At 39.3% G+C, this 27,427-nt stretch overlaps 1 protein-coding gene across 2 annotated transcripts in view; it reads right to left on the bottom strand.

Annotated features, from left to right (window-relative positions):
- The window catches only part of KCNAB1 (potassium voltage-gated channel subfamily A regulatory beta subunit 1), a 444,955-nt gene that overhangs the window by 55,036 nt on the left and 362,492 nt on the right, over positions 1–27,427 (bottom strand). For both annotated transcript variants that reach the window (XM_086391547.1, XM_086391559.1), the window contains exons 6-8: positions 24,094–24,138; positions 22,246–22,289; positions 13,304–13,390 (exon numbers count right to left, since the gene is read on the bottom strand). In XM_086391547.1, coding sequence (XP_086247673.1) covers positions 13,304–13,390; positions 22,246–22,289; positions 24,094–24,138 — 176 coding nt within the window. The remainder of the gene's footprint in view (positions 1–13,303; positions 13,391–22,245; positions 22,290–24,093; positions 24,139–27,427) is intronic.

The raw sequence follows: 27,427 nt of genomic DNA, 5'->3' as shown, positions 1-27,427 counted from the left end.
TAGAATGAGCATGACTCGTGATAAGTAATTATGACTCTGTTTTATTTTTTAATCTCCCACTGCCCCTTTACATTCAGTGGGAACAATGAAACCTTGACCCTGATGAAAACTCAGGCTGTCTCACAGTTTTTCTGCCTACTCTTGGGTAATGAACAGTCCTGACATCCTTTTAGATCATAAACACAGCCTTTGCAGATATCAGTCAAAACTACAAACTCAAATTCCTTTCCCTGTCCCAACTGGGACCTGCTTAGACTAACGCCTGCAGCAGAGGGTAATGAAAGGGGGCATGGCTGGCTTCGCTATTTCTCTACTTTCTGCCTCTCCCGTGAACCCTTCTCCTACTGGCTCTGGGTGTCCAGCTCCAGCCCCCACTATCCTCCTGGAGGACAGACCCAAGATGACCCCACACAGGAAATATTCAAAGTAGCCCTCCTGGACACCTCCAGGGAGGGTATACTCTCCGGCTGTAATAAAGTAGAGACTCAGCCCACTTCTCCATCTCTAGATTTGCCAGGCGTGAGTCAGCTCCCAAGCCTCTTTACTCCCCGACCATGATGGTCACGCTCTCCAGCCCCAACTAGGTATCACAGTGTAGTTTTTCCAGCTATACCCTTCTCACTAGATCCTCTCTTTCAACCTTTATTTTCCTGAAGCAAGTTGAGGGGAGAGGCACAGAACTCAGAGTGAGGGAAAATTTCCTCTTTGTGGCAGGATGCCTCAGTCGTGTCTGACTCTTTGTGAACCTTTGGACTGTAGCCTGCCAGGCTCCTCTGTCCATGGGATTTCCCAGGCAAGAATACTCTAGTGGGTTGCCATTTTCCTCCTCCAGGCGATCTTCCTGATCAAGGGATAAAACCTGCATCTCCTGTGTCTCCTGCAATGCAGGCAGATTCTTTACCTGCTGGGTCATCAGGGAAGCCCATAAATGGGGAAGGGTAATTGTAATAACTTTCTACTGTTAATAACTGCTGCAGGCAGAGGTTGGCAGTGGATGCCAACTCCAGGTGTGAGGAACCAGGCTATTCACACAGTCTCGAAGAATCACACCCCAACTTATTTATTCATTGCTGCTGCTGCTAAGTCGCTTCAGTCGTGTCCGACTCTGTGCGACCCCAGAGACCGCAGCCCACCAGGCTCCCCCGTCCCTGGGATTCTCCAGGCAAGAACACTGGAGTGGGTTGCCATTTCCTTCTCCAATGCATGAAAGTGAAAAGTGAAAGGGAAGTCGCTCAGTCATGTCCAACCCTAAGCGACCCCATGGACTGCAGCCCACCAGGCTCCGCCATCCATGGGATTATTCATTACCAAGTCTTAAAGGTACCATCATGGTGGAGAAAACTGAGACATCATCTTAACCAAGTGATCAACTTTAACATGGCCAATAATGGAAAATGACCCTCCAGGGCCCCCTGAGAAACACACTGAGATGGACCCAACATGATCTGTGTAATCTTCTTGCCAAAGATGCTTGATGTTAATCTAATCATGATAAAACAATCAGACAAATCCAGACTGAAGAGACATTCTCGAAAACAACTGGCTTACATTTTCCTTAAAAAGGTCATTGTCATCAAAGAGAAAACAAGGTGGAGGAAACATTTTAGACGAAAAAAGATTAAAAAGCCATGACAACTTAATGTAATGTGGGATTCTTAATCAAATCACAGCCTCACCTCCCTCTCAAACAACAACAAAATCCTTAAAGGAGAGTTTAGGAAATTTGAGTATGGTTTGTATAGGTAACTGCAGTGTACCAGTGTTAACGTTCTTGAGTGTGATGAGTGCATGATGCTTGTGTGGAAGAATGCCAAGTCTCAGGAGAGAGAAGAAAGTATTTATGGGTGAAAGGTCATACTGCAAGAACACAGAGAGAGCAAAATAGAGGCAAAATATAGCACAGTTGGTAAATCGAGGTGAAGACTTGGCTGTTTATTTTTTCAACCTTTCTGTAGGTTTCTAATTTCTTAAAACATCAGGGAAAGAAAAAGTTGTGGAGTCAGCTCTTGTCTTTTTCCTTTGCAAGTACAGAAATGGAGATTTGAATCTCTCAAATTTTGTTGTGTCTCGATGTCTGGTTGAAACTTCAGGTATGACATCTTACTACATGTGTACACACACATGTAACAGTGATAATCTCAAAATATTTGTACAGATGTTACAAATTACAATTGATCAAACATTTCCACTTATATTATCACCACAACAAACTTGGAAGTAGCTAGACAAGGTACTGTTTTTATTCTTCCCATTTTCCAAATGAAAAACTGAGCAGCAGAAACTCTGAGCAGCTCAAGCAAGTTCACACACCTAAGACTAGTATCCTCATCCTCTGATTGCAGATCCCGTATGTTTTCACTACACGTATTCAACACCCGGGAGGGCTTTAAAAAAAGCCATTGAGTCTCTCATTACTTCATTTTTACGGAAAGTAAGAGAGAGACTTAAGGGGATTTGTTTATCCCCATTGTCTGAGAATTCCAGATGAGCAATGACACAGGAGCTCATTCAGCTCACTGAATCCGCATGCTAGTAAACCCTGATCAAGACTGTTTTGACAGGAAGCTTAAACCCACAGCCCCGCCTATCTGGGCTGAAGAGCTGGACAATGCTAGCCTCAGAGTCCTATACCATGTGACTACAAATCAGCTCCAGCACCATGAGAAGCTTGTAGAGATGAATGCCCCTGAGACTGAGGCAACATCCCCTCCGAATGTGGAGGTGACTCCTGTCACAACTCCAGCAACTTTCAGGGAGATGACAGCTCACACAGAAGGAAGCTCACATGAGTCACAAACCCACAGCCCCAGAATACTAAGCAGTTCTCTTTCCACCTGACAGCTGGGGTGAGCAGAAGCTGTCTCCACTCTCTATTTTTTCTTAACTAAAAACAACTTAAGGGGGAAAACAAAAACCAAAAGATCACCCTTTCTGAGCTTGGTGGAGACCACATATTTGTGGTGAGGAGGTAGAACGGGCCTCCAGACAAGTGGCCCACATTGTTTCTCCTTTTGTGTCTTACTAATGAGAGCAGTTGTATCTGCCTTCACTGTCGACTGAAGATGTGAGGAAAGGGGAAAAAGGGAAAGAGAATAGAGGAAGTAGGTAAACTGCATAGAATATCACCAGGATCCTCCTTTGCAACAGGCCTTTATTAAATGTGGTTGGGAGTATCTGGCTTCCCAAGAAAGCACAAGATACACCCTTCAGTTCAGTTCAGTTCACCGCTCAGTCATGTCCGACTCTTTGCGACCCCATGAACGGCAGCACGCCAGGCCTCCCTGTCCATCACCAACTCCAGGAGTTCACTCAAACTCACATCCATCGAGTCGGTGATGCTATCCAGCCATCTCATCCTCTGTTGTCCCCTTTTCCTCCTGCCCCCCAATCCCTCCCAGCATCAGAGTCTTTTCCAATGAGTCAACTCTTCGCATGAGGTGGCCAAAGTACTGGAGTTTCAGCTTTAGCATCATTCCTTCCAAAGAACACCCAGGGCTGATCTCCTTCAGAATGGACTGGTTGGATCTCCTTGCAGTCCAAGGACTCTCAAGAGTCTTCTCCAACACGACAATTCAAAAGCAAGAATTCTTCAGTGCTCAGCTTTCTTCACAGTCCAACTCTCACATCCATACATGGACTGGAATGGGTGAATTTAACTCAGATGACCATTATATCTACTACTGCAGGCAGGAATCCCTTAGAAAAAATGGAGTAGCCATCATGGTCAACGAAAGAGTCCAAAATGCAGTACTTGGATGCAATCTCAAAAACAACAGAATGATCTCTGTTCATTTCCAAGGCAAACCATTCAATATCACAGTAATCCAAGTCTATGCCCCAACCAGTAATGCTGAAGAAGCTGAAGTTGAACAGTTCTATGACGACCTACAAGACCTTTTAGAACTAACACCCAAAAAAGATGTCCTTTTCATTATAGGGGACTGGAATGCAAAAGTAGGAAGTCAAGAAACACCTGGAGTAACAGGCAAATTTGGCCTTGGAATACGGAATGAAGCAGGGCAAAGACTAATAGAGTTTTGCCAAGAGAACGCACTGGTCATAGCAAACACCCTCTTCCACCAACACAAGAGAAGACTCTACACATGGACATCACCAGATGGTCAACACTGAAATTAGATTGATTATATTCTTTGCAGCCAAAGATGGAGAAGCTGTATACAGTCAGCAAAAACAAGACCAGGAGCTGACTATGGCTCCAATAATGAGCTCCTTATTGCCAAATTCAGACTTAAATTGAAGAAAGTAGGGAAAACCACTAGACCATTCAGGTATGACCTAAATCAAATCCCTTATGATTATACAGTGGAAGTGAGAAATAGATTTAAGGGCCTAGATCTGATAGATAGAGTGCCTGATGAACTATGAAATGAGGTTCGTGACATTGTACAGGAGACAGGGATCAAGACCATCCCCATGGGAAAAGATACACCCTTAAATGATTACAAATTATTATTGGGAATATAGTTTCCTTTAAAGCCAGCTTGTCACGTCTTTTCTGCAGCCTTGGCAATCTTAACTTCTCAGTATCAGTATGTTCTAAAACTCCTGCTCTCTCTATGGGATCTATTTGGAAAATGAAAACTTGTTAACCAGGGCTCTGCTCTTGATAGATGGATACCACAGTGATCCATGGTCCAAACTCTGGAAATTTTTCCAGTTGCCCTAGAAATTTACTCTGCAAATCTGAGACAGCATGCCAACAACTAGGGGTGGGGAACTCCATCATGTCTGTAATGTGCCTTTTCTGTGTTACTTAAGATTATTCAGTTCTGCTCAAGAAAGTAAGAAATGTAGAGAAGATAAATGATACTGGGTACAGAAACAAGGAGCTTGTGAGAAAGCCAGAATTAACATCATGTTTATAGTAAGACAAAGTGGATTAATAATCTCTGAGACATGGGGGCCATGGACATAGGAGACAATGTGTGTACTGAGCATTGAGGAAAGGATTATATTCGCAATACATCCATTTGCCTATGGCATGAAACAGTCAAGATACACTAAATATACGTGAACCGTATGAAGACTTAAAAGTATTTTTTTGTATGATTTTTATTGTTAAATGTATTCTCAAATCAGTCACTCACTGGTGATCCCATTCTGGCCTCAAATATCCTCAAAAATGCAGAGTCCACAGCTGCACATCAAGCTAATTAGTGAGCTGCAGTTAATGGTCAGGTAGATTTGTGCTTGAGTCTTTCCAATACGGCAAGTGGGCTATTGACCCAGGCACCTTCTGTCTGCCAGTGCAGATATTCAAAAACTGTCAACTGAACAAATGAGTGGATCCTATTATTGAGTTTTTTCTAGATACACTTTTGAAAATAAAACCACAGGCTCAAGATGACCTTTTGACTGAATAAATTAACCCTGGAAAATCTATAATTGAATAATTTTAAAGGGCCTGGAGGATCTCAGAACAAAATTTCAAGGAGAAAAAATGAGCTAGAAGAAGATTCCATTGCTAACTGTGTACCTTGTTTCTACATGGCCTCACCACAGACCCTGGTTGATGTTGCATCGTGGCCATCTTCACTGGATTTTCATCACATTGTAATTTTAGGGTCTTAGTCATCTCCTATGCTCACCTCTGAGAGAGATCCAGAGAAAGGGGAATTTTATATGTATGTGTGTTGTACGGGGCATTCTAGAAATGGGGCTTATGTTTCTTTCCCCTACTGTGAGTGAGGTGCTGTATGCACACTGTTAACTCCTTCAGAAATCACTGTATGTGTTACCTGCATTTTCAGATGAGGAGACTGAGCTTCAGTGAGGGTAGTAACTTGTCCTAGGTATACATAGGTAGCAAAGCCAGAATTTAATGCTGTGTCCATCTAATGTCCCCCAGATCATTTTACAGAAATATTGTCCTAAAGAGAAGGAAGCTTACAATGGTAGAAACATGAGATTTTTCTAAAACAACAACAACAACAAAAAAAACACAGGCAAACACCAGACACTGGAAGAACATTGCAACCATTTCCGAATGCTATTTCTTAGAATGACTGAAAATAATTTCTTTTTTAATGACATGACTTGGTATTCTGTAAAGGATAAAACATCAGATGAATATGTCTAAAGTAGCAGTAAAACTTTTGGTGAATTCACAGTTAAAATGGAAATAAACCTGATTTAGTAAACTTGGAACACTTTTTTTTTTTTTTAAACCATGGGCTTGGTAGGGTTTGGCTCATCCTCTTGGATAGGAAAATCATTTTATCCAAATTAATTTCTTGAAAATTCAGCTGTCCCAGCCTTTCAAGCCAGGAGGTTATATGGATCTGATCAACACCAGAGGTCTCAGAGTATCCTGGCCAGGGTCATAAGTGAAATGGGTTAGATAATTTTAATATCTGATATAATAATCCTCAGGGGCAACTGAACTGCCCAAGATTCATCCCTCCATTCATTTCTGCTCATTTAGGCATCAAGCAGATTTCTGGAGAGAGATCTGGCATCTGGATGCTGCCGTTAAGGCAGATGAGGAGAAATGGACTGTAACAGTGTCCTGGGACTCTCTGCCAGCAATCTGTCCTTAATATCACCCTGAAATATGCTGAACCAGATCAAGTACCAGAATATTCACAGATGTTAGGAAGCCAAAATAGGCTTTCAGGGAGAAAAATGAAGATGTATCTGTTTAACTTTAGTTTCATTCAGCTTCATTCATTCACTAAAATGACTTGTTCACTCATCCATCTAATCATCCATCCATGCACCCATCCAGACAACAAATTTTTATTGAGCACTTATTATGTGTCTCGTGTTCTGCTAGACTTGAACTAAAGTTTAAAGACCTGTGTGGTGCAATAGTAGCCACTAGCTACATGTAGTTATTGAGTACTTGAAATGTGGCTGGCCCAAATTAAGATGTGCTATAAGCGGGCATGGAACAATGGACTGATTCCAAATCCAGAAAGGAGTATTTCAAGGCTGTATATTGTCACCCTGCTTATTTAACTCAAATGCAGAACACATCATGTGAAATGCTGGGCTGGATGAAGCACAAGCTGGATTCAAGTTTGCTGGGAGAAATATCAATAACCTCAGATATGCAGATGATACCACTCTAATGGAAGAAAGTGAAGATGAATTAAAGAGCCTCTTGATGAAGGTGAGAGAGTAGAAAAGTTGGCTTAAAACTCAACATTCAAAAAACGAAGATCATGGCATCTGGTCCCATCATTTCATGGCAAACAGATGGGGAAAAAATGGAAACAGTGACAGACTTTATTTTCTTGGGCTCCAAAATCAGTGCAGATGGTGACTGCAGCCATGAAATTAAAAGATGTTTGCTCCTTGAAAGAAAAGCTATGACCAACCTAGACGGCATATTCAAAAGCAGAGACATTTCTTTGCTCACAAAGGTCTGTCTAGTCAAAGCTATGGTTTTTCCAATAGTCATGTATGGATGTGAGATTTGGACCATAAAGAAGGCTTAGCACTGAAGAATTGATGCTTTTGAACTGTGGTGTTGGAGAAGATTCTTGAGAGTCCCTTGGACAGCAAGGAAATCAAACCAGTTAATCCTAAAGGAAATCAACCCTAAACATTCACTGGAAGGACTGATGCTGAAGCTCTAATACTTTGACCACCTGATGTGAAGAGCCGACTCATTGGAAAAGACCCTGATGCTGGGAAAGACTGAGGGCAGGAGGAAAAGGGGGTGACAGAGGATGAGATGGTTGGATGAAATCACTGACTCAGTGGACAGGAGTTTGAGCAAACTCTGGGAGACAGTGGAGGATAGGGAAGCCTGGCATGCTGCAGTCCATGGGGCTTTGAAGAGTCAGGCATGACTTAGTGACTGAACAACAAAATAAATATGAAGTACATAACAGATTTCAAACACTTATTATGAAAAAAAGTAAAATATCCCCTCAAAAATTTTATATTGATTATATGTTAAAAAACTTTAATATATTGGCTTAAATTAAAATATATTTTATAATTAATCTCATGTTTCTTTTTATCTTTAAAATGTAAGTAATAGAATTGAAAGTACATATATGGCTTTCAAAATATGTCTATGGAACAGCACTCTTATAGAATATTTGCAGATTTCTTCCTGCTATTATGCTTTTGGGGGGACACATATAGGGTGTTTTTCAGGGAAGACAGTAAAATATAAAGGCAGAAGGTACTATCCATGGTGGTTAGATAATACTTATAGGTCTGTATGTGTGTGCTCAGTTGCTCAGTCGTGTCTGACTCTTAGAGACCCCATAGACTGTAGCCCACCAGACTCCTCTGTCTATGTAATTTTCCAGGCAAGAATCCTAGAGTGGGTTGCCATCTCCTACCTCAGGGGATCTTCCCAACCCAGGGATCAAACCTGCGTCTCTTGAGTCTCCTTCATTGGCAGGCGAAATCTTTACCATTGTGCCACTTGAGAAGCCCCATTTCTAGGCTTGGTGAGGGGAGCCATTAAATTTTTGTTCTGAAAACTTTACTTTGGATGCTAAAAATCCAGGTCCAATGCTCTGGAACTGAAAAAGTATAGACAATCTGGGATGCTGAAATGTTTGCAGCTCTGGTATTTCCTGTGCTGTCATTGGATGGATGTCCTAGTTCCCTGAATAGCAGTAGATTCCTGCTGGCACATGGTGACGGTAAAAAAGATGGTATTGAAAGAAGCAAATTCTTATGGGATAGGTTGTTTGACATGATGATGTTATGGGAATTAAGCAATGCTAACTTTGATCTTGTCCTTCTTTTTTGAAATAAGACATCTGGGTTGTTTTATGTCTGCGTTGACCTACTAGCAGGAAAACAAATAAATAATTTGAACTGTAATTAGGTTGGGAATAACATCTAATGATTTAGGGAGTTTGTAAGATTAACTAGTTTTGGCAAAAAATTCTAAATAAATAAAAGTTAGAGGGCTCAATTCCAAGCATTTTTAAAAATAAAAATTTAATTAAAATGTAATTTAATTTAAAACATCATAATATTCTCAGACCAATGAATTTAGTGGCTTTTCTTCTTTCAAAAAGCTATGTAAACTAAAATGGGTCCCTTCTTTTTTCTATTATTCACAAGTGGTACATGGTTTATAAGTTCCTTTCATGACCACAATCATGCTCAGTCACCTCATCCCTAGAGCAATAGGAAGAGTATGGATGAGTAGTCTGGCTGTTAGGAATGACTGAAAACCACACCGAAAAACTCCTCGTGCAGGTCCTCAGGCACACAAGTGCTCTGTGTCCATCCATGTCCAACATGATTCATGATGGAATTAACTTTCTCTTGCCTAATGAGCTTAAGAGAAGATTTTGAAATATACTTGGGGGATTTACAGAAGTGAGAGACTTAAAAATATGAATATCATGACACTCAATGACCTGTCAGTGACTACTGGGAAGAACACAGCAGCATAAGAAAGAAGAAATGGGACATGGGGGTGATTTTTTCTGGTATTGGAAAATATGCTATCAACACCAGATATTATAAGAGACAGATGGCATGGCAGATGCTCTGGAAAAACAATGACTTACTACTAGGTGAACCAGAAAAAAATAAACAAGAAGGACAGAGGGAAAAGTACATAAGTTCCCCTCTGTTGTCAAGAACATCTTCCCATAGCTGTAAAATGTTTAATTGCATTCCACAGGGTTGCACATTACAAAGGCAATCTCACCCCCTGTCTCCTCTGATTGCACTTTTGGAGTTTATGGCCATTCTTTTGAGAGGACTCATTTTTGTCTACTGGATTTCTAAGGAAGAAAGGGAGGCAACATCTAATTTGATCCATAATGCTAAAATATTATGAGAATGCTACTGCTAATTTTTCTCTGGCTCAGTTGCTTCCATCTGATATGCAGAACCTAGATGAAACTCACATAAGTTTATTCTAGAAATGTTCCCACTTAATATCCTTTCATAGTTGCAAACCAGGTGAATGGGGTTGGCACTTTAATAAATTTAAATCCAAGTTGTTTAAAATGAGTCTTAGAAAGCTGGTATGGGTTCTCTTGTTGGTTCCCCAGAATTTAATATAGGTTCCTTGGCAAAATTATAAGTTAGGGTGTGTTATGGGTCTATGAAATTGACAAGGAATGGTTGAAACCAATAAAGATTATCTACAAATGCTAAGGGTTTACTGTGAAGCACACATATAGAGAATAGTGCCAACATATATAGATTTAATATACAAAAATTCAGCAATATGCACTTGGAAACCATTGTCCTGTCACTTATATTAGACAGAAATGGATGCAACTGAGCCTAAAATTGCCAATGTGAGTTGCTAAAATAAGAAAAGTATGTGAATAATATTAAAGCCATTGCCAAAAGGAAAAAAAAAAGGGAAAGTATTTAGTGATGATTTTGTCACTGTATTTGGAGATGAAATTGAATAACTAAAGGCTATCGAGTAACACTGACTAACAAATAACTGCTATAGCTACCATAGGGTTTTCAAGGGTAATTTTGATTATATGTAACATTTACTTTTCTGTATTGTTTTCAGAAACCGTAATAGGCTTCCTAAGGTAGACCGCATTGTACACATACAATTTTCACTAATACACATATACATATGATTTACAAAATCATTGCAAAAATGAAACTTAATAACAACATGGAGTTCAGACATAGCTTAGACATCCTTTTTTTTTTTTTTTCCATTTTAGAGGAGAAAATGCACCCAAGATCACCTGGCAATCCCTGTCTCTTCTATTCCTTATTTTCTTCTTTTTATTCTATTTCTTCTCTCAGTTGCCCAGATCAGTCCTTTCCTCTGTTACAGTTAAGTAGGAAAGGCTAAATGTGGAGAATGAGTTTCTAGAGACTAATATCAAACTAGCCCTTCCATCTGGCTCACCTTGGAACAAATGAGTATACTGTTTAAGGATACACACTTTCTACAAAGCTAGGGAGACATCACAGGGAAGCTATTTCAATCTGGAACGAGTCCTACATGGAGACTTGCCCACAGCGTGTCCCTGCTAAGTCCTCCCAGAGGAATAAGCCCTGGGTCTGATGCACCAGCCAGGAGTGGATCTCCCTTTGGTGGGGGTGGGGAGAGCAGGCTATATTCCAGCATAAAGTGGCTGGTTGCCACAGAGCTATGAAATGCCATGTTCCTTGACCCTATCAACAAGCACAAAACTCTATTTGACACCCTTTGTTAGACTTCCAAACTTGGACAATAACTCATGATAAAACAGCTTCCTATTCTGCTTTGTGGAATTTTCTGTAAGAAACTCAGAGAAAATATAAATATTTCCTGATTCCAGCAGAGGCTGGATAATGCAGTTATACATTCTATCAGGTAGCAATCTGTTTTGTTTTTTTTTTAATGTTTTGAAGCTCCCGTCCAATAATGTCAACACATAATCTGTGTTTCTACAAGAGACATCATTATCTTATTAGTATCACATAGTTTGTCTGCTAATTGAGAATATCCTCCTTCTGTAGGTATATAATGCAGATTATAATGTTTTCTGTTTCAGAGACTTATACTTTATATCCCTCAGATTAAAGATTTATACTTTATATCCCTCAGATTAAAGATAATGGTAGAATGGGCAGAATGAGCCAAAAAAAAATGCTAAAAAAATCCCAGATGTTCCTCTGTCCTGTACATAGCATAATTGCAAAGGACATTTTTCCTAAGAAGAAAATAGTTCACTAGGCACTTAAAATGGGAAGTAATTTCAGTCTTTAAGAGCTGCCACTAAATGGCATCTTACTTGACAACTGTGCTCGCACGATAGCATCAGTGCTGTGTTTTAATGTAGCATTAAGAATACTGTGGCATCACACTATCCTTGCAATACCTACTTCTTACATAAATAAAATGCTTATGACTCACTTTATCAAACACCTATTCTTGGCTTTGACAAAAATATGCATTTTATGTCATTTCCATGGATAATTTCTTATCATGAATTTCCAACACTGATCTTGCTTTATATAAAACTTCTAATTTACTCAAATCACAAAAGCAGAAAACTCTAGCAAAAAATAAGATATATAAATATATATTTTAACCATTTACCTGTGGTCGAGAAAGAGATAAATGATAAGGAAAAAAAGTTTCCATAACTTTTTTTTTTCAGAAATTCAACCTATAGAAACATTTATATATACTTCGATCATTTACAGCTTCCATAACTTCTATAATCCTCTAGCAAGAACAAACTTTTACAGAACCTGACTTATTACAAGATCCAGAACTACTTTTTGAATCATCAAAATTAAATTTACCTTTAATGTAATTTTACGTTATGTTCTAATTCATTAAAAATGTATAAATCCGTGTCATATAGTAAGCCTTGAATAATCAAAGTATTATTTTTTCCCTTCTTTTCCCCAAATATCTTCATTCTCATTTACCTCAGGTATGTGAAAATTCATGTGAGCATAAATCTCAATTAACTAGAACCTTCTTTTAAATTTTTCCTTCCAAACTATCTTCTTTTCTCAATTGGTCCCATAAATAAACACAAATTGAAGAAAACCTGGTTTTAGGAATATTCTGAAAGCTTTCACAGGGAGATGCTTAAATTGTCTTCAAACAGTTGTAACAGAAAGGGGATAAAATACTGCAGCTCCTTGAGACTCAAAAACCAGATTGCAACGAAGAGTCTCATTTTGAAATAGTCACTCCTATAAAGTCTCTGCTCACAGTAGCACTTAGCACTTATCATCACAGATTGGAAACTAATCAGACCTAGAGTCATTATAAAATAAGAAGAGCCTCAGAGAACTCCAAAATAATGATGGCTGGGTTATAAATTCCCCTTCCAATTATGTTTATTGTTTTAGTTGATGGAAGCACACAAGTGAAACAAACCTGGAGAAAATGAGCACCATAATGGCAGGAGCCACACTCCAGGGAGGGCTTCCCTGGTGGCTCAGATGGTAAAGAGTCTGCCTGCAATGCAGGAGACCTGGGTTCTATCCCTGGGTTAGAAAGATCCCCTGGATAAGGGAATGGCAACCACTCTAGTATTCTTGCCTAGAGAATTTAATGGAGAGAAGAGCCTGGTGAGCTACAGTCCGTGGGGGTCACAAACAGTCAGACATAACTCAGCTACTAACACACACACACACACTCCCAGTGCCTGCAGATGCTTAAAAATTAATCAAGACACAGGATACAGAGCACTAACTTTGCGGGTAAATATGAAACTGAAAGATCGACTGGAAAGGTTTTTATTTTTCACATTCGATCAAATAAGTCTGAATATATTTCATTTCCTACCGTGAGTGGAATAAGTCATCAAGCTAGAATCAATAGCTCTAGGGTCTTTTATTAAATTTCTTCACTCACCTTCCATGGGGGTGTTACTGTCCGGTCGATTTGCAAAAACTACATCCACATACTCGAGCTGCAGCCTCTGGAGAGAGCCCTTAAGTCCTGGGAACAGAAGCAGGAAAAATCTCAGAAAGTCTAAACATGAGCACTATTACAAATTGCTGAAGTTTGCTTTCCTTCAAGAATTTACTTTAAAAAAAGCATTGGATTAGTTTCAAAAAGTCATTGAATACAGTGATGTGTTCATTGGCCCCTAGAACCCTTTAAAAATATATCAAGGATTGACATTGTCCCCAGCAAAGAAAAGCCTTAGAACTTTCTCAGCAGTTCTAGTGCTCACTGGAAATCCACACTTGGTAATGACCTTTCACAGTGGCTCCTGTGTGGCTGAACCTAGAAGCAAAGTTTAGGACAAAAAGCAGCCTAAAAGTTTAACTTCTTTCTTTTTGAAAAATGCAAGTTAATGTCACATTTTGAATTACTTAATAGGCTTATAGTGTGATGGAGATATATTTATTGCACATCCAAAACATAAAAATTGTGTAAATCACAAATAAATGATTGACAATCTCATCTTAATGTACACATGGGTTTTAACAGGAATAAAAGGGTTGGCAAATGAAGGTTTCACTCAACATTTTACTAATTGAAACAAAGTTTGGAGAACCTTAAATATAGCTGAGTCCTACCATTTCTATTTTGAGAAGGAACAAAACCACTGGAAGCTCTAAAGATTTAAGGGATAAAATAAAGGAGAGAGATAGAATTTTAAAACAAGTCAAACCAATAATCTATGTCTTAACTCTAACCACTGAGTCACATTACTATGATTACTTAGAAAAAAAAAATTTAATTTCAGTAAAATTAATACTTCCCTGAAATAGGATGTATTGTATACAATATTATGCAACCAAAAGGATGACAGTGTTCAAGAATTACTTTATCTCATTTCTAAGAGGCACAGCACTTCCTTATCAGCCTATTTAATTCCACAGGAAGACTGGAGGTTTTTCTCTTTTTATTATAGGCATAAAATTAATTGCATGTTAAATGAGGCTCTTATAAATTTAAATCTGGCTCATTTAAATTTGATTTTTCAAACTGGTTTATTGGCCAGCCACAATTACTTTTCTGACAGGAAAATGGAGTGCTTGAATCCAGTTCCGGAAATATTTTTTCATTCATTGAGAAAGGATTGATTGTCTGTGATGGTAGCTTGTTAAGAGAAGCACTGATGAAGAGATAGGGAAAGACAGGTATTGTAAGGTAAGGTCTAATGCCTATCCTTAAAAACTATGGTGACCTTCATGCTCGGGGTATTACCAGCTATCTCAATGGGCATCTATAATTAAATTTACCTTAAAAAGCATTATGATATGAACCCCCTCTGGAACCAGTTGTATGTATGGAGGAAGTAAGGAGAGGAAAAGATAACCAAGCAAACAACCCACCACGTTCCTCTGTCCATGAGATTCTCCAAGCAAAAATACTGGAGTGGGTTGCCATGCCCTCCTCCAGGGGATCTTCCAACCCAGGGATCGAACCCAGGTCTCTTACGTCTCCTGCATTGGCAGGCAGGTTCTTTACCACTAGTGCCACCCGGGAAGCCCAAATAACAGGGTATCCCAAGGTCTGAAAGCTTGGAAATCTGTACTTGAGCATGTGATCCCACTTGCTATCCCACAGAGTTATTTGACTTTTTTGTGTGTGACTCAGTTCTCTAATCTGTAGTGGAGACAACAATACTTATGACTTTCAGAATCACTGCTCCAGAGAGCAAATAAAATCAGTTGGCAAGCACTTGGTAGACATAACAGTCTATGGAAGTGAGGTAATTATAACAGTGGTGCTCACATCTGGAAAGGTTCAGGATAAACAGTGCCAAAGACTAAACGCCAATTTTCACTGGACCTCCTTGTTTGAAAAGGAAGTCATTGTGACAGTTCTGGCCCATGCCTGGCACTGGAAACAAAGTTCTCCTTTCTGATGATGGTCTTCTACCCCTGTGTCTCTTCTTAATAGCTTGGCCAGGGCTAAGAGTAACTAGGAGAAAAAGCTATGACTGACTTGACCCTGTTGAAATGAGGTGTGATCAGTGATGATGTAAGTTTTTTTCTTCAGTGACCTAAACATGTACTGAGTCTCAATTTGATTCTGAAACTGTGACAGGTTTTGGGTGTTTAAAGATGCATGGATGTAGTATTTATACTTACGGAGCAAATGGTACATATTGAAAGCATTTGTTGGTATAGGTTCATTGTTCAAGGTAATAGTGTGTATCCATAAATAATGACACGGAACTTGATATAATGACAATATTCTCTGTATTCAGTCATTCCTCATTCCTCAGTTCTTTCTCTGGAAAGCCCTTTTTTCTTATTTTTTAATATTTAGGCCAAGAGTCAAGAGTATTCATATAAGAATATAAGAAATGCCGGGTTGCATCCTATCAGTGATCCACCAAGTCCGTACTCTGACCTTGAATTGAAGTAAAAAGAGGTTGTGTTCCTAAGAGGCACTGTCCACTCACTTTGAAAATCTTAATCACATAAAGCCTTGTATGAATTTCGGATTTTACTCCACGTGAGATAGCAGAGTCTGACACGACTGAGCAACTTCACTTTCACTTTTCACTTTCATGCATTGGAGAAAGAAATGGCAACCCATTCCAGTGTTCTTGCCTGGAGAATCCCAGGGATGGGGGAGCCTGGTGGGCGTCGGTGGGGTCGCACAGAGTCGGACAGGACTGAAGCAACTTAGCAGCAGCAGAGATAGCAGCATGTTGGTGAGGGGGTAAGGCAATGAGAGTTAAGCCTGGAAAATGATGTAAGCAGATTTGTGTTCTGAACTGATACCCAGCTGCTGATAGTGACCTGTGAGGAGCCAGAGAGAAAGCAGGGAAGGAGACCAGAAGGAGGTCACTGCAGCAGACCATGCGTGGACCAGGTCAGTGAGAAGTATTCATGTTCAGGAAAAGTTGTATAGGTAGAAATAAGAGGACTCTAGGTGTGCTGAATATGGAGTGTGGAGCTGGAGGTATCAAGGACTCTTAGATTTTTGGCCTGAGAATGATGGGATTGTTAGTAAATGAAGTCACGGGAGAAATAGATCGGTGGTGGGAGCCATGTTGGGTCTGAGCAGCGCACCAGGCAACCCCACGGCGCTCTTGGCCGGTGGAGGGGCCAGTCTGGCCTTCAGAGGAGAGGTGTGCGTGCAGGTGAGACACAGAGCTTGGGACCGGCTCTGGCTGGATCTGAATGACCCTGCCAATGTCTTTTAGCCCCTCTGGGCTTTAGTATTCTCATCTTTCCAAACACAAAATGGAGCTAGATGATCTTTCTGTTTCGATCCTTCATGTGACTGCAAAACAAATCAGATAGTCCTGCCTTTTTCTATTTGGATGCTTTAATCTTGTAGCTAAATTGTAGCAACATGAAGGCTTGCTAACAAGTGTCTTCTTGAGAGCCATTTAGAGTTTATCTCCAATAAACACATAGTCATGTTCTATTTCCACTGAGCAAAAATTTGTTGAGCTCTGACTTGGGGCCAAGTATTGTTTTAAGTAGGTGTGTGAAAATGCATTAACCTTGGCTCCAGAGGGGCATCCAAACGGCTAATCATAACCTAAGGACATACGTGCGCTCATGCACTGAATGTACTTGCTGAAGTGCAATTTTGTTTTCGTTTTTAAATTTTTATTTGTTTATTTCCTTTTGGCCATTCTGGGTCTTCATTGCTTCAGCCTTTCTCTGGTTGTGGCAAGCAGGTGCTGCTCTCTAGTTGCAGTGTACAGGCTTCTCTCTGCAGTGGTTTCGCTTGTTGCTGAGGACGGGCTTCGGAGCATGGGCTAAGTAATTGTGGTGCCTGGCCCAGTTGCCCCATGGCATGTGGAATCTTCCCAGACCAGGGATCAAACCCATGTTCCCCAAATTGGCAGGTGGATCCTTAGCCACTAGATGAGCAGGAAAGTCTGGGAAGGCACTTTGGACATTAGCCTGTCTCTTGGCACTAACACAGTATCTGTGGGAGTGAAAATGGAGGAGCAGGAAAAACATTTCCTGCTCTCAGGGAAATGTCTAGAAGTTAACTGGAAATTCCTCAAAAATCCACAGGAGGATAAATTATGTTATGTAAAGAAAATAGCTTTCAAGTGACTACAGTAAAAAGAAATCGAAGTTAATCTCCCTTTTAGGTTCTGAAGTTTAATAGGAACTGCATTGTTCATAAGGTGAAACAATTCAATTAAACCTATCTCACAGGCATCTATAGAAATATGCTCATTTCAGACATTAAGCAGGTTGGCAGGGTTAGAAGTGGGTCATGTGTTCACTGTGGCAAGTTTAACTTTGTAGAAATAAGGCCGTGAGCGGTTTGGAAATTCTGCAAGGCTTCTATTCAAATATGCTGTGTCATCATCTTCTACGCCTATGGCATATTTGTTTTCCTGTCAGGCTTGAAAAAAGATGTTGCCTTAAATAATGTACACTGCTTCTCCATTTAATTTTCCAGCTTCTTCTCATCAGACCTTCAGTCATGATTTGAGACATGCTTCTTAAAGAAGACTGTCCTGTACTAGAATAAGTGGCTACACCTCCCATTATGAAACATGATATTTGGGGTGGATGATTTCAGTTTACCATGAACACGGTACATCAGAAAGGAATCCTGTAGTGAATCCATTTGTTAGGAAATTTATTCTTTAATTGAAAATTATCAATCGTCTCTTTCTTAAAAAGTTCAGATTGTAGGGTTTGACATTTGCCCTTCATTAAAAAGTCTTAAGCGGAGCTTTTTAAAATATTTTTCCCCTCCTACTCCTAAAATTGTGACAATGGGTTTGTGTTTTGAATCACATAACAAAACTCTTCCTTACCTTAAAGGCAAATACAGACAGACACAGCTTTTGCTTATAAAAGCAAATAAACACTTTACTTATGATTATAATTTGACTTACCAAACTATTTCCATTTTTTCATGTTAGATACTAAAGAGCTTTGATCTGCTAAATTTTAACACTGGCACAAATTTGAGTTTAATGAATGTTTGTGGAATGGCTAAATTGATAAATAGACTTTCAGAGCCTGAGTGGATCTTATGATTCCAAATGAATATAGTATAGAATATTCAAATGAATATAGAAGTATAGAATATATTCACTCCTTCCTTGTGAATCTAAGGAGAATGTTGTTTCTAACTGTATCTAAGTCAAGGACTTAGGGCTTATTGAAAAGGTCTTTCATAGATTTTTTTAAAAACTGCATTATACCCAAATTAAGCTAATTTTATACTCTAAAAAATAACTTAGGTAGCCAAGGTCATCCAGCACACACGTGGCCTGAGCTCTACAAGAATTGGACTTCTGTTTCATTCTTCAAAAGTACTTCTCAAATGTAATATGCATATGAAACTCCAATCTTGAATAAGGTCACCTTCATCACAGGACAAGTCTCAGTGAACCCCGAGGATAACGATTTGTAAACCTCTTCAAAATTTATTTTGGGTCTAGAAATCTCATGTCTCTTCTTTTTTTTCCTGTAAAATTCACTCAATTCCCTAATTTCAGTCTGCCTAGAAATATCCTTTGAGCTGACTCTCCTGCACTCAAGAGTATTTTCGTCTTTGGCTGACACTGTAAACTGCAAAATAAAACCAACAGTAAGAACATTATAATGCTGCTACTGCTAAGTCGCTTCATTTGTGTCCGACTCTGTGTGACCCCATAGACAGCAGCCCACCAGGCTCCCCCGTCCCTGGGATTCTCCAGGCAAGAACACTGGAGTGGGTTGCCATTTCCTTCTCCAAAGCATGAAAGTGAAGTCTATTCATCATCAACCCTATTGGACTCTCTGAGCTCAGTCTCCATTGTCTCATTTGTCATTGTGCAGTCACTCAGTCATGCCCAACTCTTTGTGATCCCATGAACTGCAGCACACCAGGCTTCCCTGTCCTTCACTATCTCTCAGAGTTTGCTTACGCATGGCCATTGAGTCAGTGATACCAACTAACCATCTCATCCTCTGTCACCCCCTTCTCCTCCTGCCCTCAGCCTTTCCCAGCATCAGGGTCTTTTCCAATGAGTCAGCTCTTCACATCAAGTGGCCAAAGTACTGGGGCTTCAGCTTCAGCATCAGTTCTTCCAATAGATATTCAGGGTTGATTTCCCTATTCTAACAGGGGCCAGAAAGCCAGCCTGATGGATGATACATAACCAATGCTCTTAATCATGAAATCACCCCTCCAGCTTCTAGTTAGAATAGTACCAACAGGATTTACCTATCTCAGAATTAGATAAAAGAGGACTGTATTTCTCTATACAGGGTGAGCTTATACCTTAGGGTGAGCTCAGAAATCTTCCTTAATGGTTCTCCTTCATCCCTGCATGAATGGACCAGAAGTGAAGAACTATATAACCTTCCTCTCCCTTCTCTGTGAAGGATGGACCTTGGTCCTCATCTATACTCCTGAGCAAATAGAACCTTTCATTTTCTTCTCATAAATTTCTTTATCAACTTTCTCTTCCCTCATTTGAACATTATAATAATTAATTCCAATTCTTCTTCAATCTGAAAATTTGAAATTTTTTATTTTTTGAATCTGGGTCAGCTTGAATTTCAGTTGAACTGGTTTATCCATCTTGAGAGATTAGTTCCTTAAGAGAATTCCCAATGTATTTAAAGGGGGAGAAATTTTAAGGTATTTCTATTAAATTGTATGAGGCTTGAAGAAACATGACTTAAAAAGGAGAGAAAAAGAGTTCTGAAATTATTCATATTAAATATTGAATTGTATTACATATTAAATACATATTAAAGCAACGGAGACTGAGTGAGAAGACAGTAGCACAACTTCTCTATTCTTTTTCTCATTAATTTTCTATTTCTTTGTTGATTGCTATTGTAAACCACTTTCTGAATCTCTTTTGGAATCAATTAGATCAGAAAGAAAAGAAAAACAAGAACTTTCTAGGCAGCACACTGCCACCATATCTGTTCAGCTTGGTACACTTGGATTTTTTCTTGTTGACAATCTTTGTGGTAGATGACATACATCATTGGGGCAAATACTAGAGCAAGAATGGGAACAGTTGGGGAGGAAGGCTGGGTTTGACTGTACAATGTCAAACTGGACATGTGACCTGAGAAGGGATTTTGTTTGGGTGAGGAATTTGGAAGCTTTCTCAAGAGCTAGAAAGTGGTCATTCATTGTGGCAGTTTCAGAATGTTACTTACTTAGTGTCCTTATCCATAGAAGGAACACTAGTAGGTTCATTATTAAGAATGATGATGGTGATGATGATGACAAAAATAACATTACTAACTGCATATTATACGACAGACACTGTGCTCTATGTGAATAATCTAAGTTCAATCCCTAAATAGTAACCTTGTGAAGCAGGATATTTATAGCCCATCTTATAGTCCAAGAGATGAGCCTAAGTGAGATTAAGTAACTTGTACAAAGTACCCCAGCTCATAAATGACAAGAGTTGGAACTTGAACCAATGTTCATCTGATTTCAAAACCCAGATGCCTACAAATATACTAAAACCAGTTAGTGATCAATACATATATTTTTGTGCTTATAAGTAAGTGTGTACAGGTAGACAGAGAAGTCAGTATAACTACAGGGAAAAGTAAGGAAGGATATGCACTGGATTGTCAAACTATGGAGTGGGATGAGGTGAGCAAAGGGAGGAATTTATTTATTTTTATTTTTAAAGTAGTGGGATTAGAGTACATCTTATGTTTTTTGGGGTGATTTTAGTATTTCATAAGTGAGATTAGTTTTAAAAAGGAGAAAAATCATTTGTCTCAATGATTAATTATGAATATAAAGGTATAAAAATCTTGAATTTTTATGAAATAGTTCATGAACTTGTGTAAAGATATTAGAAACATATGGCAGCCCCTTTAAACATTTTTTTCATTTATACTGATACATACCACAACTTGATGAACTTTATGCTAAGTGAAAGAGGCCAGTCACAAAATATTATATGACCTCATTTATATGAAATGTCCAGAACTGATAAATTCATGGAGACAAGAGTAGTTTGGTGGCTGCCTGGCCTGTGGGAGAGCGTAAGGAGGGGATAAGAGTGACTGTAAGTAGGTATCAGGTTTCTTTGGGGGGATATGAAGGTGTTTTAAAATGAAAGTGTCAGGGGAGTGTAATCTCCTCAGTTTTGTCTCCTCTCAACAAAAATTTGAAGCAACGGACATTAAAGTCCTTGGTGCATCACAGCTCTCTCAGTGTTATAGCTCCCTCAGTTTTATTTAGAAAATAAAGGAAAATATATCCTCGAGGTGTGGGGGCGTGCCAACCCAAAAGATGCGAAGAGAAAGAGAGAGAATGTGCACGAGCGCGGAAGAGAGAGAGACCCCTGGCCCTTTGGCTCCTCTTTTTATATGTTTCTTCCTCCCCCCTGGGCCTTCCCTGTGTAAATACCTGAGGGGTGTTTGTCCCACCTGAGGTCCTCACTCTGGTCCTCGACCTTCCTTTGTTCTATTTTTGAGGGCTTTTCCCTTCCTTGTCTTTTAGCCACCGCCATTCTGGACTCCTGTTTCCTATTCTAACTACCTACCAGAAGCATGGTGATGACTGCATGCTCTGTAAATATTCTCAGAGCCAATGAGTTGTACATTTGAAATGGGTAAACTTTTATGATATATAAATTATAGCTCAATAAAGCACAGTAAGAAACCTCATGGAAGTGCTTTATTAATGTTAGTATAGTTGTAAAGAAGAATGCCAGAACATCCAGTCATTCGCTTTTGCGTTTTCATTCTCCCCTGTATATTATTACTTCACCTCTCAGGAAGAAACATATGGTTGATTGTTGTTCTTCTCATAGAGAAACTTTTTCCCCTTCCAATGTGTTTTGAACTTATTTGGTTGGTACCTTTCTTGAATTGGCAACCCACGAATGAAAATAAAATGGAAGCAGCAGTACTCACCTTCAATAATATGTTTTCTTGACAACCCTCTTTCTGTTTCAGCTCTGAGAAGAAAAAGAAGCAAATGACTTTGAGTGGGGTGTGCTTTTTTAAAAACTGCTCTTTCAAAAGTGCAGAAGAATAATCATTCTTGACTGAATTGTTAATGCTATTCCCTTTTCTTGGCAAGTCTGTACCACGGCAGGTTGGAGAGAGAAGACTGGTGGGCAGTATATCAAGAGGCTTTGGAGACCTCCAGAGATGAATTAACCATCACTGTCATCATACCATGTAAAGAACAAGTCAGCCATGTATGCCTGTCCATATATAATTTGATAACTTGACAAATGGCTCAACCTTCCCACTGTGTTCTTAACCAGTCCTAAACCAAACAAAAACAAAAAATACGACATCAATTTGTGAGCTTACTATAAGACTGTTAGGCTACTGATAATACTGACTTTTCTGAAAAGGGAAGTAAATTTGAAAGTGCCCTTTGCCTTTCAGAAGAAAACGAACGCTGTTTTCTTTTAAAATGTGATGTACCGAGTCTTCTTTAAATTAGTTTCCTAACAAGAAAAAAAACCTTTAAGACTTTTTCCTGCCAAGACCATTTTCAAACTCTAGACAATTAGAAAGAAATGTGATCCTTGAGTTTTAAAGTATTGATGAATTATTTCTTTAACATCAATACCTTTGGCAACCCCTTTTTAAAACACAGTAGTCTATCATTCACTTTTGGTGATTTTATATCTTTTAAGTATATTAGATAATATTGCATGTAGTACTCCACTACATACTGGTTCTTGCAGATTGTCATATTTCCTGTTTATTTCTAAATTATAGGCAAGGTTTTCAGTTCCACGGCAAAAGCACCAAGCAATGGCCCCATGAATCAGAGTACACACAATGCAAACCTACATTTCTTATAGGTACCGTTGGTTTTATTTTTTAATAGGCTACAATAGAGATAAAAATCTAAAATCCATGTTTCTATCTTCATATTCATCATAAACAAGCTCAAAAACAACAATAAAATATGAGTGTGTGTTTTCATTAGAAGATTCCCCTTCAATTTTATCTTTAACTGTTCCTTATGAATTATAGGGAAGTAAATAAGGTTTTGTTTGTTTGTACTTGTCTTCTTTTTTTGCTGTGACTCCATGAAAATCTTTGAGATTTCCATGAAAAGTATATGAAATAGCCTGCTATTTTCTCACATGTTTGTCAAAGAGGCCAATCTTCTAAGACCTGCTGAATAATGTAAGCACCAGTTCAAACACCGGTAGGCCCATCAGAAGCCAATTCAACTTGTGAAATTTTTCTGTATCCCACAACAGGGAGAGGACCACTCTTTCATTTAACCTGACAGAAAGTGATACAGGCAGCTTCCTGTTATTCTTCGATGAGATAGTCCTTTTGATCAGCATTTTCAGAGCCCTCTGCAGAAATGATCAGAGACTTACACGTGGGGCCAGGAAAGATATTTTTATCATTGCTTTCTGTAGAAGTCTGAGTTTTGGCAGATTTAAGTAGCTTTTCTTCTGTGATGCTATGTGCTTATTTTCTTTGCCTGAAATTTGAACTATTTTGGAAATGGTTCTAAGTATGAGGTTGGTATTTGAAAATCTCCATGAATCACTTAGTAACAAGTGACCACATGCTTTGCACTAAACTACTTTGAGGGTATCTTGCTAAAAATTGAATCCTAGGCTAATTGCAATTTCCTTCAAGTAAGACAAAAAAAAAACTTTCTTTCTAAACCAATTAATTTTAGTATGTTAGATGTAAAATGATTGCCTAAAATAATTAAAGCATGAACTACTAGTTGTTCCCTGTCGAGTAGAGAAGGAAAGACATTTGACTTACTTTCCACCCCAGTAGAGTTTGGTTGTTATGACCAGGCTGGACCTCCTATATGTTGAACAAACACAGAAAGAAATATTTTAAAAATTGCTGGTTATACCATTGAGTCATATTATTATTATAGCAGTAGAAATAATTTACTGTGCCTCACATTTTAAAACTGGTGAAAGGATAAATTTGTTCATTCATGTCATTGAAAGGTAAGGGCAAAGGGAAGCTGATGACTGGGGACTTGAAGTCAGATCCTAGAGAAAGAGGTCTGAAGGGAAGGAAGCTTTATCTGGAAGACCTGGGAGAGGAAAGACTATGACAACACACAGGTGACTGGGTGGTGGCAAAGCAAAGGTGAGTGGTAGGCATGGAGAGTCAGGATGGAAAGTGAGAGAGTAAGTAAAAAAAGCCTAAAGGATGGACTGCTTTCAGAGCTCAAATAGACAGCCACTAATACGCAGCCCTGGGATTTCTTTGGAAGGAATGATGCTAAAGCTGAAACTCCAGTACTTTGGCCACCTCATGCGAAGAGTTTACTCTTTGGAAAAGACTCTGATGCTGGGATGGATTGGGGGCAGGAGAAGGGGATGAAAGAGGATGAGATGGCTGGATGGCATCACTGACTCGATGGACGTGAGTCTCAGTGAACTCTGGGAGTTGGTATTGGACAGGGAGGCCTGGCGTGCTGCAGTTCATGGGGTCGCAAAGAGTCAGACACGACTGAGCGACTGATCTGATCTGAATACTCACCAAGCATCTGATATAGTGTTGATTGATCATGAACTTTCCATACACCCCCTGCCAAAGACCATGGACCCTAGTGTCTCTGAATTATGACTCTTTCCAACCAACTGGAAAGAGTCATATAACCAATTGCCTTCACAGGAAGGTACCAACTACATGGAAATAGAATAAATTTAATCAATAAATATGAGTAAATTTTCTTCCCATTCAACTTCTTATTAATTGAAAATGTTATTTTAGGAAAACAACCCTAAAATCCTTAACTCAAACTTCCACCACTTTATTCCTAAGGGAATGAAATGTGGAAATCTTGTCAGCAAATTCATTACCTCCTCAAAACCACACCCAAGGGCAGGAAATGAAATTGCACTATTGTGATTGTGGAATATGAAATATGTCTTAAGAACTATAGTTCTATAAATTAAAATTGGGAGGTAGAGCTCAATACAATTTAATTTCTCCAGGTATATAATTCAATTGAACTGGCTGAAGGAAAAAAGGGCATTTGAGATTCAAAGGTTAAGACCAAACTTCGAGAGTATTTGAAATAAGGCGTTTATTAATTCCGTCAGCTGTAGAGTCAATGCCTGAAGCCCTTACACATAAAAGACTAGTATGATTAATGATAACCAATGGGGAATGATGGTGACAACTCTGATAACTTGGCTGCAACAAGAAAAATGTGTAGAAAATGTCAGTAACCCCATCCTACTGAAGTCAATTCCCTGAAAAGTAATTCGAATCACTAATAGAAGGTCTACAGAGATATACATCTGGAAATTACATACCCCAAGAGGGCTGATGCACTTTCCAAGTTAATCCATCAACCTCGTGATACCTAGTATAATAGCAATCTGCCACAGGGAAGTTGGGTCTCCTTCAGCAAGTGTTCTCAGAATTTCAACAAAAAGCTCTGGAGGGAATCTTATTAAAAAATGAGTGCAGCCTTCTGGATTATTCAGAGCAGTTGGCCCTGCCAAAGCCATGCATTCTACCCTTAGACCACCATAGACTTATTTTTCCCAAATTAGGCTTTCTGTAAAATGTTTGGCCTCCATGGGTGTGCATACCAATATTTATGTTCAAATACAAGAGTAGACAACAACCTGATGAATTATCATGGACTTCAGGGGGGCATCTACAGCAACTGTTCTGAGTGGGTGAAGAATGATATTATGAGGATTTCACATTGATAAAGCACAGCTTTCAAAATTCTTTTGTTCACCTTATCTCACTTTATCAGCACAATGCTCCGTGAACAGTTATGCCATCCATTTTACAGGTGGGTAAATTGAGGCACAGCAAAGAGAAGTAACTTGCCCTGGACAAAACAGCTAGCAAGCGGTGGTCTTGGGACAAAAAGCGAAGGATGCTAGTTGAAACCTGCTTTTGTAGCCTTCATGCTATGATGTTATGGTCTATCTTTTCAACAGCCTCAGGTGGGTGGCTGTGAACTTTCATGACCTGATATCAATATCTGTATCTTGGGGATAGCCTGAGTGTTTATTGGCAAGATTGAAAAGCATTTTGCGAAAGATGCATGTTAATCTATTTTCTACAAAAGGTATGTAAGAAATTTTGCAAAGTATGATGAGTGATGACCAAGTGTTCTGTGGATGCAGAGGGGAAGAGAGTTACTGCACCAAAGCTTCCCCTTCATCCTCAGGTGTACTCTGGCAGCCTGCACCTTGCTGTTGATTTCACTGGACATTATTGGACTCATCTCCAAAGTGTCTGTTATAGGTTGAATTTTGTCCCCCACAAAAGATATACTAAAGACCTGTCCCCCAGTACCTCAGAATGTGAGCTTGTTTGGAAACAAGACCACTGCAAATGTAATTAGTTAAATTAAGATGAGGTCATGCTGGAGTAAAGTGGGCCCTTTATCCAATATGACGAATGTTTTTATAAGACACACAAACACACAAAGGGAGAATATCATATAATGACAGAGGCAGCATTGAACAGTTGCAGCTATAATTCACAAAGGGATACAGTCCTATTTGAGCAGTGATGGATGGGTTGACATTCTGAGTGAAATGGTAACTCAGGCAAGGTGGAGGACTGGGTGGGGATGTGAATCTTTTTCCGCATTTAAGGTTGAATATAATTTTCTCTTCACACTCTTACAGTCCCTGGAGTGGGTAAAGAGAGGAAGGGAAAGGGAGCAAATAGGTCACCAAAGTTCATTTGTTCATATTTCCAGGAACTTCCGAATTTCCATTTCCACTTGTATTATAGAACTGTTATCTGTCATTTATTTGGCCATCAGCAGATCTTGTACAAGAGCAGAAGTGAATTCCAACTCAACCAGTGGTCTTTGTCGGTCTTTGCCTGAGTCTGTACTCATGCTGGGAAAGAAGTGGCTACTAGGGCTGACACATGTAGTGAAACAGAGGGGGTTTGCTGCTCCCCCCCAACATTATAGCATCCCTCATTACTACTAGCTCTGCCTCTACAAGGTGATAGGATGCACTGTAAACCCTCAAGCACAGCAGAGGAAGCACTTTCTTGAATGTCCAGATAATATGGCTCCCAGCACACAGGAGAGATGCTGGCTAATTGTGCTCAAACAAGAAAGCTTTGGGATATTTATCCCAAG

The sequence above is a fragment of the Bos grunniens genome, chromosome 1 (genome assembly GCF_055505025.1).
Source record: "Bos grunniens cultivar Pamir isolate PY7600 chromosome 1, Bosgru_T2T1.0, whole genome shotgun sequence".
Taxonomy (NCBI): Eukaryota; Metazoa; Chordata; class Mammalia; order Artiodactyla; family Bovidae; genus Bos; species Bos grunniens.
This window is presented reverse-complemented; position numbering and strand designations above follow the sequence as displayed.